At 42.2% G+C, this 18,243-nt stretch overlaps 1 protein-coding gene across 1 annotated transcript in view; it reads left to right on the top strand.

The window, feature by feature from the left end:
- Positions 1-16,573, top strand: part of LOC140359757 (semaphorin-5B-like) — a 57,383-nt gene extending 40,810 nt beyond the window's left edge. The window contains exons 13-21 of the mRNA XM_072444956.1: positions 334-515; positions 1,558-1,701; positions 2,181-2,328; positions 2,405-2,630; positions 2,960-3,181; positions 3,651-3,821; positions 4,759-4,893; positions 14,739-14,986; positions 16,388-16,573. Of these exons, the coding sequence (XP_072301057.1) occupies positions 334-515; positions 1,558-1,701; positions 2,181-2,328; positions 2,405-2,630; positions 2,960-3,181; positions 3,651-3,821; positions 4,759-4,893; positions 14,739-14,986; positions 16,388-16,555 (1,644 nt within the window). The 3' untranslated portion in view covers positions 16,556-16,573. The remainder of the gene's footprint in view (positions 1-333; positions 516-1,557; positions 1,702-2,180; positions 2,329-2,404; positions 2,631-2,959; positions 3,182-3,650; positions 3,822-4,758; positions 4,894-14,738; positions 14,987-16,387) is intronic.
- Positions 16,574-18,243: the final 1,670 nt, after the last annotated feature.

The following is an 18,243-nucleotide window of genomic DNA, read 5'->3' as shown; positions in this document are numbered from 1 at the left end:
GGCACGCGGGCCAAACCTAGTGCTACAGAGGGTCTAATTTGGCTCGCATAGGGGTGCTGAGACTACCTATTATTTGATTACATTTTGTGTTGTTTTTACATTGGGAAAAATGCTTTCTGGCCTGGCTGAAACAGACCTACATATGATGATGATGTCTCTGGCTTATGCCTAAGCCTCAGTGCTGCCGTGGGTCAGAAGGGTTTGATCCAACTGTAGATTTAAGGTCAGAAGCAGCAGTGAAATGGTTCCAGATGGTTTGAGTTTCTGAATGCACATTGTTTCATTACAGGAGAGTGAATGTGTGCGTGTTAACACCTCGCTCGCTGTGTGTAGGTGAGAAATCTAACCCAAGATGGCGGGTTTGGCCCATGGGCACAGTGGCAGTCCTGTTCCCATAGCGATGGGGACGGGTCCAGTCTGTGTCTGTGTCGGTCCAGATCATGTGATGGTCCTTCAGCTCGATGTGGAGGAGAGGAGTGCAGAGGGCCCACTATACAGGTCGCCAACTGCTCCAGGTACAGTTGAACCTCTAATATACGTGTTTCCCTATTGTTCTAGCCATTTTGTATTGAAATCAAAGTGCTCATTTTCTGAATTGTTCTTTAAAAATCAATTTGTTTATAAAAAGGTAGAAAAGCCAATCACAGCCCGCTATCTTTGCCTCTAAACCAATCACATCTCACAAAGTCATATAAAAACTTTCTCTCCTCCTTCATCCTTCCATTTCAGCTTCACCTTTCTTCTGCCCCATTGCCCACATAGCAACAGGACCATCACCTCTGAATCTATAATAATTCTGATTATTAACTGTACCAAAAAAAGGTACAAAATGTGTCCTTTAATAAAGTTTAAAGGACACATATAATGGCCTTTTCCCCCTCTTTTAACGATGTTCTAACATTATTCCCTCATCAAAAACATATCCAGAGTTGCATTTTGTTTCATTCACGCCGGTTTGATGAATCCTGGTTGTAAAATCTTCTCTCGCCTTCAAGTGACAACATTCTGCATTTCCTTGAGGTTTTCTTGATCTGAGAATCTTCTGCACATTTTTCATTAGGGGTCGCGGGAGACTGGAGCCTATCCCTATGACTTTGGGCCGTAGGCGGGGTTCACCCTGGACAGGGGGCAGCTTGTTGCAGGGTTAACACAGAGACACAGACACACAGACAACCGTTCACTCTTACATTCATTCACTAGGGCCAAATTACAGTTGCCAATTGACCTAATAAATGCATGTGTTTGGACCTGGAGAGGCCCCTCAGTAACACAGGCTGTTTTCAAGTCCATAAATCATCGCCAGACTCCTATTGGGCATTTCTACTGTCAAATCACGATCAGGAGGCGTGTCGGCCAATAAAATATCAGCTTCTGGCGGGGAATTAAGGCAGATATATTAGCCAACCAATCGATTTATCTCAAATGCACTTGGTATTTGGTAATACTCATTAAATCATGATGTTTCTCCTTCACAATAATTGTAACTTTTTATCGTGACTTCCTTAGATATTATTGTTGTTATTCATCTTGTTCATTTAATTTTCCCTGTGTCCACAGAAACGGCGGCTGGACGCCCTGGTCATCGTGGGGCCAGTGCAGCAGCAGCTGTGGCATCGGCTTTGAGGTCAGACAGAGGTCGTGTAACAACCCCTCGCCCCGACACGGAGGACGAGTCTGTGTGGGACAGGGACGAGAAGAGAGGTGAGACCGGGATAGACCTGGTTTAGGGTCGGACTGGGTAGACCTGGTTTGGTTCTGGGTTCGACCGAGTTTAACGCTGTATTTAGTTGGGTAAAATTGAATTGTGATTGTCAATGACTGTGACAGCCCTTGTCTTAATTGCATCCAATTCCATGAGGCTATTGACCTTTTCTGCATCGCCCACTTTTCCCTCACATCCGGTCCAGATGAAACTCCATTGGTTTAAATGGAGAATGAGGGAAAGGTTTTGCTGCTAAAATATGCTATAAAGTAGATTGATTTCCAATGTTCATGTGACCAACAAGTCAAGTCTGTGTAGAACTTATTTCCTCCCGAGCTCAGCAGCCCTTTGTTAACTAATACAACCGGAAGAAGGATTAGTTGGAATGGCGACGCCCTGTTCCGGAATAAGATGAATTGTGTCAAATAGTGTACTTACTGCCACACAGTTGTTTGATCATTCACCTTCTCCTCCTCAGGCTGTGCAATGAGAGGAGACCTTGTCCACTGCCTGTGTCCTGGACGTCCTGGAGTCCTTGGGCCAAGTGCAGCTCAGAGTGTGGAGGAGGGGTCCACTCCAGGAGCAGGACCTGTGAGAATGGGAGCAGCTGCCCGGGATGTGCCACAGTGAGGGGACCACACTTACGCTCATGAGACATCATCGGTACCCCACGTGAGCTCACTGTATCCTGTCCGCTCTCAGGAGTACCGAGCCTGTAACCTGGAGGCGTGTCCGGAGGTGCGCAGGAACACCCCGTGGACCCCCTGGATCCCAGTGAACGTGAGCCAGGACGGGTCCCGGCTGGAGCAGAGGTCCAGGTACACCTGCCGCGCTCTGCTGCCCAAACCACAGCTGCTGCAGTCGGGCAAAAAGAAGACGGAGACGCGCTACTGCCCCAACGATGGGTCGGGGGCCTGCCAGACCGACGGTGGGTTTGCTCTATGGATACTTCTGCAACTGATAGTACCACATCAAATATAACTATGTACACCTGTAGTATTGTTTCTACTACTAAATTAAAATGTATGTCACTTTATTGAACGGTTGAGGGGGTTCACAAGAAAATGGTTAAAAGTTGATCAGTGAAAATATAATTTTTTTGTTTTCAGGATCAGTCAATATTCACAAGTAATATCTAATATCGGTTATCAGACAAAGTTTTTCGTAGAACATTGGTGTCAGCCTAAAATGTCCATATTAACTTAACAGATATTGACAGACTTTGAGTGTCCCTTTGACATATTTGCTCTCTCTCAGCTCTGGTTGAGGACCTGGTTAAGTCCAGCGGTCGGTCCCCGATCATCCCGCAGGGCGCTCGCTGGGGATTGTGGGAAACGTGGTCCGTGTGCTCTCGGCCCTGCTCCAGAGGCTTCCGGACTCGGAAACGTCTCTGCTCCACGCCTCAGGGCAGGACCAACCCCTCGGCCTGTGTGGGCTCACCTGTGGAGTACCAGGACTGTGCACTGCAGCCCTGCCCAGGTACGTCAATATAAACTACAGTATTTTCCGCACTATAAGGCGCACTTAAAAGCCTTTAATTTTCAAAAAAATGACAATGCGCCTTATAATCCAGTATATTTGTGCCTTATGTGGATGATTCCTGGTTGTGCTTACTGACCTCAAAGCAATTTTGAGTGGTACACGTTTTGTTTTGCTTAATGCACCTTATATATATGAAAAAATGATAGAAAACAGACCATTCATTGACAGTGCGCCTTATAATCCAGTGCGCCTTATAGTGCAGAAAATACGGTAGTTTTACTGCAGTTATCCCATCAGAAAGCCAAATGAGCTCCGCTTTTTGGGTTGCCAGATCCTACAATGTCAGGAGATTGTGTGCTCTCAATATTTCACAGCTAATGACATCTGTTAATTGTGATTGTGTTACTGGTTTTAAACCCGTCGGAGACATGTATCAGCGAATACCGTTGATTCCCTGTTATTTTAGTGAATGGCGGATGGTCTTGCTGGTCGGCGTGGTCGTCCTGCTCCTCTTCTTGTGGAGGGGGACACTTCCAGAGGACCAGGGCCTGTTCTGACCCAGCTCCTGCTCAGGGAGGAGACATCTGCATCGGGCTGCACACAGAAGAGGCCCTCTGCAACACCCACAACTGTGAAGGTACGAGAACATGTTATTAGAGGTACACAATGACATAATGTACCCTTGTGCTGAAAGGAAGTCTGGGTTTAGATCCTCTTGGTTTGTTTAAATGAGAGGGGCGTCACATAGAAAGGGGAGGGCGCATTAACAGGGCAGAGTGATTACTTTAAGTACTTTTCTAATGTAGCGTCCAGTCGAATTGAGAAGGCCAGAACTGATGGTTAAATGTCCTTTAATGATTCCTTTTCTTTGTCATTCAACTAACGTAAGAGCTAGACTGAACAAACTAAAAAACAATTACATTTTGGCTGTAAATCACCGTATTTCTAGCTCATTACATTAGTACAATATTTCCCAACATATTCGTCAATTAAACATTTCAAATCTCTCATGAATACAATCGTTTTAACTACAGACCTTGTTCCCCTGTCGACTGTTGCTAGATCCTTGAGTTTGTCCGTGTTTTGTCTGTGTTTTGTCCGTGTTTTGTCCGTTTATCGTTGTTCAATTTTCTTTGCGGCTTTTCCTTAGTGTCAAGTAGACTTCCGGTTACACAGGAAGTTACCAAAATAAAAGCAAAACCTTACCATACAACATAAATGTGTCAAATTGACCTTTACATCTAATGTAAAGCATATTTAAGATTGTAGATTATAGAAGGCATTTATTCTATGTAAAGATCGACTCTTTTTCTACAGCTCAAGGGACAAATCTTTGTATAGCACTGAACATAATGGACAGACAATGTAAACAAAAGAGGCATAATCCTTCTTACTATTAAAGAAAGTCCTGGTTTGTGTCCAGTTCCCGTCTCAGTATTCTTTGGTTTACGTCAGTTATTGCCCTGTTTAAGTCCTTTAGCCTTAGTTTGGTCTTACTTAAGTCTGGACCTGGTTTAGTTCTAGTTTAATCCTAGTCATTTCTTATTTTCCCTCTTCTTTCTGTGTTCTCTCAGATTGGCCTGAGTGGACAGACTGGGGAGACTGCGATGAGAACGGGCTTCAGTTCCGAACCAGGAGCTGTGGAGACTCTGGACTTTGTTTAAACAATGTGTCTCAGTCCAGGACCTGCAAACCCCACGAAGTTCCAGGTTCTTTTACCAAGATACAAACATTTCACACTCGATCTCGTTACAAAGGAAAAGGCTCAATATTTACCAATGTTGATACCACAATGATGGTTGAAAATATAATTTATTTTCATACAATAGGCAATTTTCAACACAAAATAAGAATTATTAGCCACTTATTTAATATTATCATTTTGTCTTAAGGCTCTTTCACACTAAGGAGATACTTTCAGGCAAGTCTGTGTGTTTAATGTCATTCACTTGAAAAACTCAACTTGAAATCCAACAACTCTCAGCATGTATCTTTTATCTGTGATTATAATGTGCTGCTGTTGGGTAAACTTGGCTTTTTCTGTCACGTTCAGGACTATAGTTTATTGATAATAACATTGATCAAATGTGCTTTTTCTTTTCTTTTTTTACAGGTATTTTTAAAGGGTTTTTAGGGTTTTAGGGTTATGAGAATGAAGCTTTTACACAGGGGAAGTGCCAGGACATGGGAGGAAATGTGGAGAGAATAATCCCAGTGAACTAGTGTGAGCAGACGTCCTCTTTTGCCCCGGACATGTGCTGCTTATACATGGACACATACAAAGGCCTGGTCTTCAGCCTCCTAACAATTCTTGGTGTTTGAATATTTTGTTTTGTGTCATTCTGGGGTCATTTGTGGTATTATTATTTGGAGAACTTGATGAATAGAATGAAGTGGCCCCTGACTTTCCATTCTTGTTTGCCCCTTCACAAAAAATGTGACTGGCGTTGCTGAGCAAAACAGGTCACCATTCATAAAGCTGTATTTAGATGATCCATCCATCCATCCATTTTCTACCGCTTGTTCCCTTTCGGGGTCGCGGGTGACTGGAGCCTATCCCAGTGACTTCGGGCCTTAGGCGGGGTACACCCTGGACAGTGGCCAACTTGTCGCAGGATTTAGATGTATGTATTTAGATGATTCGTTCCTAAATGTTTTTTTTTTCTTTTGTAGTCATTCTACCTGGACAAGACGACCAAAACTGTGGAAGTAAGTATCTCTTTTTAGTTCAAGCCTGGTTAACTCCTGGTTTAGTCCTGCAGTAATGTTGGTCTGGTCATGGTTTAATGACTTAGTACTAGTCAGCCCTAGTTAACTCCTGGTTTAGTCCTGCAGTAATGTTGGTCTGATCATGGTTTAATGACTCAGTACTAGTCAGCCCTGGTTAACTCCTGGTTTAGTCCTGCAGTAATGTTGGTCTGATCATGGTTTAATGACTTAGTACTAGTCAGCCCTGGTTAACTCCTGGTTTAGTCCTGCAGTAATGTTGGTCTGATCATGGTTTAATGACTCAGTACTAGTCAGCCCTGGTTAACTCCTGGTTTAGTCCTGCATTAATGTTGGTCTGATCATGGTTTAATGACTTAGTACTAGTCAGCCCTGGTTAACTCCTGGTTTAGTCCTGCAGTAATGTTGGTCTGATCATGGTTTAATGACTCAGTACTAGTCAGCCCTGGTTAACTCCTGGTTTAGTCCTGCATTAATGTTGGTCTGATCATGGTTTAATGACTCAGTACTAGTCAGCCCTGGTTAACTCCTGGTTTAGTCCTGCAGTAATGTTGGTCTGATCATGGTTTAATGACTTAGTACTAGTCAGCCCTGGTTAACTCCTGGTTTAGTCCTGCAGTAATGTTGGTCTGGTCATGGTTTAATGATTCAGTACTAGTCAGCCCTGGTTAACTCCTGGTTTAGTCCTGCATTAATGTTGGTCTGATCATGGTTTAATGACTCAGTACTAGTCAGCCCTGGTTAACTCCTGGTTTAGTCCTGCAGTAATGTTGGTCTGATCATGGTTTAATGACTTAGTACTAGTCAGCCCTGGTTAACTCCTGGTTTAGTCCTGCAGTAATGTTGGTCTGGTCATGGTTTAATGACTTAGTACTAGTCAGCCCTGGTTAACTCCTGGTTTAGTCCTGCATTAATGTTGGTCTGATCATGGTTTAATGACTCAGTACTAGTCAGCCCTGGTTAACTCCTGGTTTAGTCCTGCATTAATGTTGGTCTGATCATGGTTTAATGACTTAGTACTAGTCAGCCCTGGTTAACTCCTGGTTTAGTCCTGCAGTAATGTTGGTCTGGTCATGGTTTAATGATTCAGTACTAGTCAGCCCTGGTTAACTCCTGGTTTAGTCCTGCATTAATGTTGGTCTGATCATGGTTTAATGACTCAGTACTAGTCAGCCCTGGTTAACTCCTGGTTTAGTCCTGCAGTAATGTTGGTCTGATCATGGTTTAATGACTTAGTACTAGTCAGCCCTGGTTAACTCCTGGTTTAGTCCTGCAGTAATGTTGGTCTGGTCATGGTTTAATGACTTAGTACTAGTCAGCCCTGGTTAACTCCTGGTTTAGTCCTGCATTAATGTTGGTCTGATCATGGTTTAATGACTCAGTACTAGTCAGCCCTGGTTAACTCCTGGTTTAGTCCTGCAGTAATGTTGGTCTGATCATGGTTTAATGACTCAGTACTAGTCAGCCCTGGTTAACTCCTGGTTTTGTCCTGCAGTAATGTTGGTCTGATCATGGTTTAATGACTCAGTACTAGTCAGCCCTGGTTAACTCCTGGTTTAGTCCTGCAGTAATGTTGGTCTGATCATGGTTTAATGATTCAGTACTAGTCAGCCCTGGTTAACTCCTGGTTTAGTCCTGCATTAATGTTGGTCTGATCATGGTTTAATGACTCAGTACTAGTCAGCCCTGGTTAACTCCTGGTTTAGTCCTGCATTAATGTTGGTCTGATCATGGTTTAATGACTCAGTACTAGTCAGCCCTGGTTAACTCCTGGTTTAGTCCTGCAGTAATGTTGGTCTGATCATGGTTTAATGACTTAGTACTAGTCAGCCCTGGTTAACTCCTGGTTTAGTCCTGCATTAATGTTGGTCTGATCATGGTTTAATGACTTAGTACTAGTCAGCCCTGGTTAACTCCTGGTTTAGTCCTGCAGTAATGTTGGTCTGATCATGGTTTAATGACTCAGTACTAGTCATCCCTGGTTAACTCCTGGTTTAGTCCTGCATTAATGTTGGTCTGATCATGGTTTAATGACTCAGTACTAGTCAGCCCTGGTTAACTCCTGGTTTAGTCCTGCATTAATGTTGGTCTGATCATGGTTTAATGACTCAGTACTAGTCAGCCCTGGTTAACTCCTGGTTTAGTCCTGCATTAATGTTGGTCTGATCATGGTTTAATGACTTAGTACTAGTCAGCCCTGGTTAACTCCTGGTTTAGTCCTGCAGTAATGTTGGTCTGATCATGGTTTAATGACTCAGTACTAGTCAGCCCTGGTTAACTCCTGGTTTAGTCCTGCATTAATGTTGGTCTGATCATGGTTTAATGACTCAGTACTAGTCAGCCCTGGTTAACTCCTGGTTTAGTCCTGCAGTAATGTTGGTCTGATCATGGTTTAATGACTTAGTACTAGTCAGCCCTGGTTAACTCCTGGTTTAGTCCTGCAGTAATGTTGGTCTGGTCATGGTTTAATGACTTAGTACTAGTCAGCCCTGGTTAACTCCTGGTTTAGTCCTGCATTAATGTTGGTCTGATCATGGTTTAATGACTCAGTACTAGTCAGCCCTGGTTAACTCCTGGTTTAGTCCTGCAGTAATGTTGGTCTGATCATGGTTTAATGACTCAGTACTAGTCAGCCCTGGTTAACTCCTGGTTTTGTCCTGCAGTAATGTTGGTCTGATCATGGTTTAATGACTCAGTACTAGTCAGCCCTGGTTAACTCCTGGTTTAGTCCTGCAGTAATGTTGGTCTGATCATGGTTTAATGATTCAGTACTAGTCAGCCCTGGTTAACTCCTGGTTTAGTCCTGCATTAATGTTGGTCTGATCATGGTTTAATGACTCAGTACTAGTCAGCCCTGGTTAACTCCTGGTTTAGTCCTGCAGTAATGTTGGTCTGATCATGGTTTAATGACTCAGTACTAGTCAGCCCTGGTTAACTCCTGGTTTAGTCCTGCATTAATGTTGGTCTGATCATGGTTTAATGATTCAGTACTAGTCAGCCCTGGTTAACTCCTGGTTTAGTCCTGCAGTAATGTTGGTCTGATCATAGTTTAATGACTCAGTACTAGTCAGCCCTGGTTAACTCCTGGTTTAGTCCTGCATTAATGTTGGTCTGATCATGGTTTAATGACTCAGTACTAGTCAGCCCTGGTTAACTCCTGGTTTAGTCCTGCAGTAATGTTGGTCTGATCATGGTTTAATGACTTAGTACTAGTCAGCCCTGGTTAACTCCTGGTTTAGTCCTGCAGTAATGTTGGTCTGGTCATGGTTTAATGATTCAGTACTAGTCAGCCCTGGTTAACTCCTGGTTTAGTCCTGCATTAATGTTGGTCTGATCATGGTTTAATGACTCAGTACTAGTCAGCCCTGGTTAACTCCTGGTTTAGTCCTGCAGTAATGTTGGTCTGATCATGGTTTAATGACTCAGTACTAGTCAGCCCTGGTTAACTCCTGGTTTAGTCCTGCATTAATGTTGGTCTGATCATGGTTTAATGACTTAGTACTAGTCAGCCCTGGTTAACTCCTGGTTTAGTCCTGCAGTAATGTTGGTCTGGTCATGGTTTAATGACTTAGTACTAGTCAGCCCTGGTTAACTCCTGGTTTAGTCCTGCATTAATGTTGGTCTGATCATGGTTTAATGACTCAGTACTAGTCAGCCCTGGTTAACTCCTGGTTTAGTCCTGCAGTAATGTTGGTCTGATCATGGTTTAATGACTCAGTACTAGTCAGCCCTGGTTAACTCCTGGTTTTGTCCTGCAGTAATGTTGGTCTGATCATGGTTTAATGACTCAGTACTAGTCAGCCCTGGTTAACTCCTGGTTTAGTCCTGCAGTAATGTTGGTCTGATCATGGTTTAATGATTCAGTACTAGTCAGCCCTGGTTAACTCCTGGTTTAGTCCTGCATTAATGTTGGTCTGATCATGGTTTAATGACTCAGTACTAGTCAGCCCTGGTTAACTCCTGGTTTAGTCCTGCATTAATGTTGGTCTGATCATGGTTTAATGACTCAGTACTAGTCAGCCCTGGTTAACTCCTGGTTTAGTCCTGCAGTAATGTTGGTCTGATCATGGTTTAATGACTCAGTACTAGTCAGCCCTGGTTAACTCCTGGTTTAGTCCTGCATTAATGTTGGTCTGATCATGGTTTAATGACTCAGTACTAGTCAGCCCTGGTTAACTCCTGGTTTAGTCCTGCATTAATGTTGGTCTGATCATGGTTTAATGACTTAGTACTAGTCAGCCCTGGTTAACTCCTGGTTTAGTCCTGCAGTAATGTTGGTCTGATCATGGTTTAATGACTCAGTACTAGTCAGCCCTGGTTAACTCCTGGTTTAGTCCTGCATTAATGTTGGTCTGATCATGGTTTAATGACTCAGTACTAGTCAGCCCTGGTTAACTCCTGGTTTAGTCCTGCAGTAATGTTGGTCTAATCATAGTTTAATGACTCAGTACTAGTCAGCCCTGGTTAACTCCTGGTTTAGTCCTGCATTAATGTTGGTCTGATCATGGTTTAATGACTCAGTACTAGTCAGCCCTGGTCATGGTTTAATGATTCAGTACTAGTCAGCCCTGGTTAACTCCTGGTTTAGTCCTGCAGTAATGTTGGTCTGATCATGGTTTAATGACTCAGTACTAGTCAGCCCTGGTTAACTCCTGGTTTAGTCCTGCATTAATGTTGGTCTGATCATGGTTTAATGACTTAGTACTAGTCAGCCCTGGTTAACTCCTGGTTTAGTCCTGCAGTAATGTTGGTCTGATCATGGTTTAATGACTCAGTACTAGTCAGCCCTGGTTAACTCCTGGTTTAGTCCTGCATTAATGTTGGTCTGATCATGGTTTAATGACTCAGTACTAGTCAGCCCTGGTTAACTCCTGGTTTAGTCCTGCATTAATGTTGGTCTGATCATGGTTTAATGACTCAGTACTAGTCAGCCCTGGTTAACTCCTGGTTTAGTCCTGCATTAATGTTGGTCTGATCATGGTTTAATGACTTAGTACTAGTCAGCCCTGGTTAACTCCTGGTTTAGTCCTGCAGTAATGTTGGTCTGATCATGGTTTAATGACTCAGTACTAGTCAGCCCTGGTTAACTCCTGGTTTAGTCCTGCATTAATGTTGGTCTGATCATGGTTTAATGACTCAGTACTAGTCAGCCCTGGTTAACTCCTGGTTTAGTCCTGCAGTAATGTTGGTCTAATCATAGTTTAATGACTCAGTACTAGTCAGCCCTGGTTAACTCCTGGTTTAGTCCTGCATTAATGTTGGTCTGATCATGGTTTAATGACTCAGTACTAGTCAGCCCTGGTCATGGTTTAATGATTCAGTACTAGTCAGCCCTGGTTAACTCCTGGTTTAGTCCTGCAGTAATGTTGGTCTGATCATGGTTTAATGACTCAGTACTAGTCAGCCCTGGTTAACTCCTGGTTTAGTCCTGCATTAATGTTGGTCTGATCATGGTTTAATGACTCAGTACTAGTCAGCCCTGGTTAACTCCTGGTTTAGTCCTGCAGTAATGTTGGTCTAATCATAGTTTAATGACTCAGTACTAGTCAGCCCTGGTTAACTCCTGGTTTAGTCCTGCATTAATGTTGGTCTTATCATGGTTTAATGACTCAGTACTAGTCAGCCCTGGTCATGGTTTAATGATTCAGTACTAGTCAGCCCTGGTTAACCCCTGGTTTAGTCCTGCATTAATGTTGGTCTGATCATGGTTTAATGACTCAGTACTAGTCAGCCCTGGTTAACTCCTGGTTTAGTCCTGCAGTAATGTTGGTCTGATCATGGTTTAATGACTTAGTACTAGTCAGCCCTGGTTAACTCCTGGTTTAGTCCTGCAGTAATGTTGGTCTGGTCATGGTTTAATGACTTAGTACTAGTCAGCCCTGGTTAACTCCTGGTTTAGTCCTGCATTAATGTTGGTCTGATCATGGTTTAATGACTCAGTACTAGTCAGCCCTGGTTAACTCCTGGTTTAGTCCTGCAGTAATGTTGGTCTGATCATGGTTTAATGACTCAGTACTAGTCAGCCCTGGTTAACTCCTGGTTTTGTCCTGCAGTAATGTTGGTCTGATCATGGTTTAATGACTCAGTACTAGTCAGCCCTGGTTAACTCCTGGTTTAGTCCTGCAGTAATGTTGGTCTGATCATGGTTTAATGATTCAGTACTAGTCAGCCCTGGTTAACTCCTGGTTTAGTCCTGCATTAATGTTGGTCTGATCATGGTTTAATGACTCAGTACTAGTCAGCCCTGGTTAACTCCTGGTTTAGTCCTGCAGTAATGTTGGTCTGATCATGGTTTAATGACTCAGTACTAGTCAGCCCTGGTTAACTCCTGGTTTAGTCCTGCATTAATGTTGGTCTGATCATGGTTTAATGATTCAGTACTAGTCAGCCCTGGTTAACTCCTGGTTTAGTCCTGCAGTAATGTTGGTCTGATCATAGTTTAATGACTCAGTACTAGTCAGCCCTGGTTAACTCCTGGTTTAGTCCTGCATTAATGTTGGTCTGATCATGGTTTAATGACTCAGTACTAGTCAGCCCTGGTTAACTCCTGGTTTAGTCCTGCAGTAATGTTGGTCTGATCATGGTTTAATGACTTAGTACTAGTCAGCCCTGGTTAACTCCTGGTTTAGTCCTGCAGTAATGTTGGTCTGGTCATGGTTTAATGATTCAGTACTAGTCAGCCCTGGTTAACTCCTGGTTTAGTCCTGCATTAATGTTGGTCTGATCATGGTTTAATGACTCAGTACTAGTCAGCCCTGGTTAACTCCTGGTTTAGTCCTGCAGTAATGTTGGTCTGATCATGGTTTAATGACTCAGTACTAGTCAGCCCTGGTTAACTCCTGGTTTAGTCCTGCATTAATGTTGGTCTGATCATGGTTTAATGACTTAGTACTAGTCAGCCCTGGTTAACTCCTGGTTTAGTCCTGCAGTAATGTTGGTCTGGTCATGGTTTAATGACTTAGTACTAGTCAGCCCTGGTTAACTCCTGGTTTAGTCCTGCATTAATGTTGGTCTGATCATGGTTTAATGACTCAGTACTAGTCAGCCCTGGTTAACTCCTGGTTTAGTCCTGCAGTAATGTTGGTCTGATCATGGTTTAATGACTCAGTACTAGTCAGCCCTGGTTAACTCCTGGTTTTGTCCTGCAGTAATGTTGGTCTGATCATGGTTTAATGACTCAGTACTAGTCAGCCCTGGTTAACTCCTGGTTTAGTCCTGCAGTAATGTTGGTCTGATCATGGTTTAATGATTCAGTACTAGTCAGCCCTGGTTAACTCCTGGTTTAGTCCTGCATTAATGTTGGTCTGATCATGGTTTAATGACTCAGTACTAGTCAGCCCTGGTTAACTCCTGGTTTAGTCCTGCATTAATGTTGGTCTGATCATGGTTTAATGACTCAGTACTAGTCAGCCCTGGTTAACTCCTGGTTTAGTCCTGCAGTAATGTTGGTCTGATCATGGTTTAATGACTCAGTACTAGTCAGCCCTGGTTAACTCCTGGTTTAGTCCTGCATTAATGTTGGTCTGATCATGGTTTAATGACTCAGTACTAGTCAGCCCTGGTTAACTCCTGGTTTAGTCCTGCATTAATGTTGGTCTGATCATGGTTTAATGACTTAGTACTAGTCAGCCCTGGTTAACTCCTGGTTTAGTCCTGCAGTAATGTTGGTCTGATCATGGTTTAATGACTCAGTACTAGTCAGCCCTGGTTAACTCCTGGTTTAGTCCTGCATTAATGTTGGTCTGATCATGGTTTAATGACTCAGTACTAGTCAGCCCTGGTTAACTCCTGGTTTAGTCCTGCAGTAATGTTGGTCTAATCATAGTTTAATGACTCAGTACTAGTCAGCCCTGGTTAACTCCTGGTTTAGTCCTGCATTAATGTTGGTCTGATCATGGTTTAATGACTCAGTACTAGTCAGCCCTGGTCATGGTTTAATGATTCAGTACTAGTCAGCCCTGGTTAACTCCTGGTTTAGTCCTGCAGTAATGTTGGTCTGATCATGGTTTAATGACTCAGTACTAGTCAGCCCTGGTTAACTCCTGGTTTAGTCCTGCATTAATGTTGGTCTGATCATGGTTTAATGACTCAGTACTAGTCAGCCCTGGTTAACTCCTGGTTTAGTCCTGCAGTAATGTTGGTCTAATCATAGTTTAATGACTCAGTACTAGTCAGCCCTGGTTAACTCCTGGTTTAGTCCTGCATTAATGTTGGTCTGATCATGGTTTAATGACTCAGTACTAGTCAGCCCTGGTCATGGTTTAATGATTCAGTACTAGTCAGCCCTGGTTAACCCCTGGTTTAGTCCTGCATTAATGTTGGTCTGATCATGGTTTAATGACTCAGTACTAGTCAGCCCTGGTTAACTCCTGGTTTAGTCCTGCAGTAATGTTGGTCTGATCATGGTTTAATGACTCAGTACTAGTCAGCCCTGGTTAACTCCTGGTTTAGTCCTGCAGTAATGTTGGTCTGATCATGGTTTAATGACTCAGTACTAGTCAGCCCTGGTTAACTCCTGGTTTAGTCCTGCATTAATGTTGGTCTGATCATGGTTTAATGACTCAGTACTAGTCAGCCCTGGTTAACTCCTGGTTTAGTCCTGCAGTAATGTTGGTCTAATCATGGTTTAATGATTCAGTACTAGTCAGCCCTGGTTAACTCCTGGTTTAGTCCTGCATTAATGTTGGTCTGATCATGGTTTATTGACTCAGTACTAGTCAGCCCTGGTTAACTCCTGGTTTAGTCCTGCAGTAATGTTGGTCTGATCATGGTTTATTGACTCAGTACTAGTCAGCCCTGGTTAACTCCTGGTTTAGTCCTGGTTCAGCCCCATCGTCATCTAATATATTCCTTCCTCTTTTAGCCTACACTTTGTTCCAGTTGATCGCAGTGGGGCTCGCCAGCTTCTTTGTTGCGGCTCTGATCTCTGCTATGGGCTATTCCTACTGCCACCATTTGAACCGGACGTCCACAGAGTCCGCAGTGATCCACCCCAGCACCCCCAACCACCTGAACTACAACAAACCTGCAAATGCCGCGCCCAAAAACGAGAAGTACATCCCCATGGAGTTTAAGGTAGACGTTAATAACAAGCGCACGGTTCTATTAGCAGCATTCACGTCACCTATTCATGTTTTCAACGTCCAGTCCGAGTGCTGACAGCCTAAATAACTCATTGGAAACAGAGGTATAGTTTTTAAAGTGTGTTTTTCCAAAAATGTAGACATTATCTTAAGTTAGAACATTTTGGAAATACTAATCCCAATTTAAAACACAAGAATGCATGATATGTAACTGCTACTGCTGTTCGTGTAAAAGGGACTTTCTTTAAACTAACTTTATACTTGTTTATATTTTGGATTTGTCTTTACAATGACAATATATTGGATTCTATTTTTCTACTTTGCCTGTGCCGCTCATAATGGAGAGGAGGTGCAGGCCATAGCCAGTTCAAATCTGACTCTTGACTATTTGCTGCATGTCATTCCCCAGTCTCATTCCTTTTTCACACAACTCTGTCCTGTCCAAAAAAAGTCTTCGGGCTAAAAAGTCACATTTACGTTTTATTTGAATTACTGTGTTAATTACTGTGTTTCTTGTTAGAAGTAACTTCCCCCCTAGAAGGAGTTAAAGGTTTCGGCAAAGTTTGCCCCTTTTATCAGCTTTCAGTACATATGTGATTGTCTTTATATGATTTACTTTTTATTTATTTTAACCTGTCTAAAACAGAGATCGATATCTCTTTTTCAAAGCTGATCGTGAAGATGAAGTTACAAATACATTTACACGAAAATAAAAGCATTGCAAAAATGACAAAACGACATTTAAAAGCACAAACAAAGTTCATAGGTTTCTCAATGTTTTTGTTTTGTTTGTTAACTCTTTTTATAAACTTTTATAAACCTCTCGTCGCTAAATATGCTGTAAAGAATCTCCAATTCTTACGTGAGCAACAAGTCAACAATGCACTGATTCCCTGGACGGCCCGAAAACAGCTTTTTTAGTCGAGTAGAACTTACTTTCTCTGGAGGTCGACAGCTCTATGTTCACTAATACAACTGGAGGAAGGATTACAGCGTATGCACTGATCTATTACATTAATGAGCATGCTCCGTCGGCTTTAATGCACCGCCATCTTGCCCTCTGGGGGCTTGGCTGTATGATGGCCCTCAGACTCTTCCTTGGCATGAGTTCTAAATAGTGCCCTATGTAGGGAACTATGTAGTGTGGATCTATAGAGATAAATAACACATAACTGATACACTTTTCATTTTAAACAATTATTCAAGGTGTTTTATGGTATTATTCATTGTCAAATCATGACTGGTGTAATTTATATGGATTTTGTGTTCAGTATGGTTGCTAGGTAATAGTAGTGTAATTACCTCTAGCTAAGTCATATTTGCTGCCCATGTCCAACCAGGAAGTCTTTTTTTCTACCAGCTGCTAAACTAACATGTATCTTCTCTCTTTCAGACGTTGAACAAAAACAACCTTCACGTGAACGATGAGACGTGTAACCATTTCTCTGCCGCTCTGGGCCCTTCAAACATGTTCACCACCACATACTACCCCCCGGGCCTGAGCAAGTACGACTACCACCACCAGGAAGCAGCGTGCCGGACATTCAACATGCACAGCTGAGGAAAACGCCACTTTAAAGGAATGATAGAGGATTGTTCGCCGATTTGAGAACTCAAGCGACTGTTAATCCCTTTTTTTTTTAAATGCTCAGCCCCCACCCTCCTGTTCTTTCCCAGAGGCCACCTACCATCAAACCTTATGGAAGCACGCAACAGCCCCTCTGCTACACGTGCGTTTGTTTATTAGCGCAACACATCGCATCTCTCGTCTCCGTAGAGTTCCGTCTCTTCTGAGCTCAAACACAGTCTTTCTCTGTCATCATTGTTGTACTTTACACTGAAAGAACTCTCTAAACACACACCGGCATATCAACCACGCATGTGCAGCCAGGGAAACGCGCTGCTATGCTGGGGACGAGCCTGCAGGTGTGGAGTAGCACGCAGGGAATGATTGACATGTGGGAGAACTACTCGGCTGTTCACGCCACGAGGAAATGAGACTCAAAAAACCTCTATTCCTTTAAATACAATACATTTACTTTTTTTTTAATAATTCAGTGTCTCCTTGGGCACTTCTGAGTCATTGAAGTTTCATCATGCAAGACTGAGCGGGAACAAAGTGTAGTTATTTAAAGATAAACTGAAAATATTTGAAGATTATTTGAAGTCTTGTTTTTTTGACCATTTAATTCAACCTATCCAATTGTTAAAAAAAGAGTTTTAGACAATTCTGAGTCCCTCCAATGGCCTAAATATACCATACTTTAAAAATACTTTGTCTCATTTGTCAAAGAGAGCATAAGCATGGACGTACACAAAACGTCATTATTTTTTAGTATATTGAATTGAAAAACGTTTTGGCATTCCATTATTTTTCAACATTAGAAAATGTTTAGGGCGTATGACTTTAACAATGCAGATGGTTGATGTAAATAGCTCTTTGTTGGAAAAATCAGTTATTTGACACAGCTAATGAGTTTTCATATTAATGATTAAAAGCTGGAGTATCTGATTTACAAACCATAAAGGAAGAAAATAAGTATTTAAAGCCATCTAATTTGTTCACATTGCTAGTCACATATATGGATTTTTTTTTTGGCCAAACTAAAAACCTTCTGGACATTTAATAAAGTGTTTTTGCATAAGCTACTATCTTTATGGACACACAATGATAAGACTTTTTCCTTATACAAATAAGTACATATGCTTTTTAATGGACCTTTTTGTCCTCTTTGCTTCTGCCGATGTTCTGTGGACTGTAACCCAAACTTGAAGAGTCGCATTTAGAAATCGTAAAGAAGAGAAAGTCTGAACCAAACGTTTGGGTTAATTTCTAAATGTGCTTGAGATTTCATAGCACTTATTTTGGACGTTAAGAAGCTCACTTTTTGGGAGCTTTTGGACTTTTAAAAATGTGTGGACTACAGGTATATTGAATTGTAAATATGTGTTTTTGGGGGATTTTCTCCATGTTATGTCAAATTTTGGTTTATATTTTGCTAAAATGAATCTTCCTGTTTTGCAGATTTGAGTACTTACATTTTATTAGTATCACTGGTAGAGTAGAGCCGCTGCAAAGGAAGAAAACAAAAAAAGAGGTAATAAAAATACGCAAACAATAGTACTATTTATTCAAATATAATGAAGTTAAGAAAAAAGAAAATCCAATGTCAATTAGTGTATTTAAATAGTGTCATGAGCCGCAATGTAGCTGAGCCCGACGTTTTGTTTTCCTTCAAACTGTGAATA

The sequence above is a fragment of the Eucyclogobius newberryi genome, unplaced genomic scaffold, assembly GCF_026437365.1.
Source record: "Eucyclogobius newberryi isolate DKJ021-1_F unplaced genomic scaffold, fEucNew1.0.hap1 SCAF_1, whole genome shotgun sequence".
Classification (NCBI taxonomy): Eukaryota; Metazoa; Chordata; class Actinopteri; order Gobiiformes; family Gobiidae; genus Eucyclogobius; species Eucyclogobius newberryi.
This window is presented reverse-complemented; position numbering and strand designations above follow the sequence as displayed.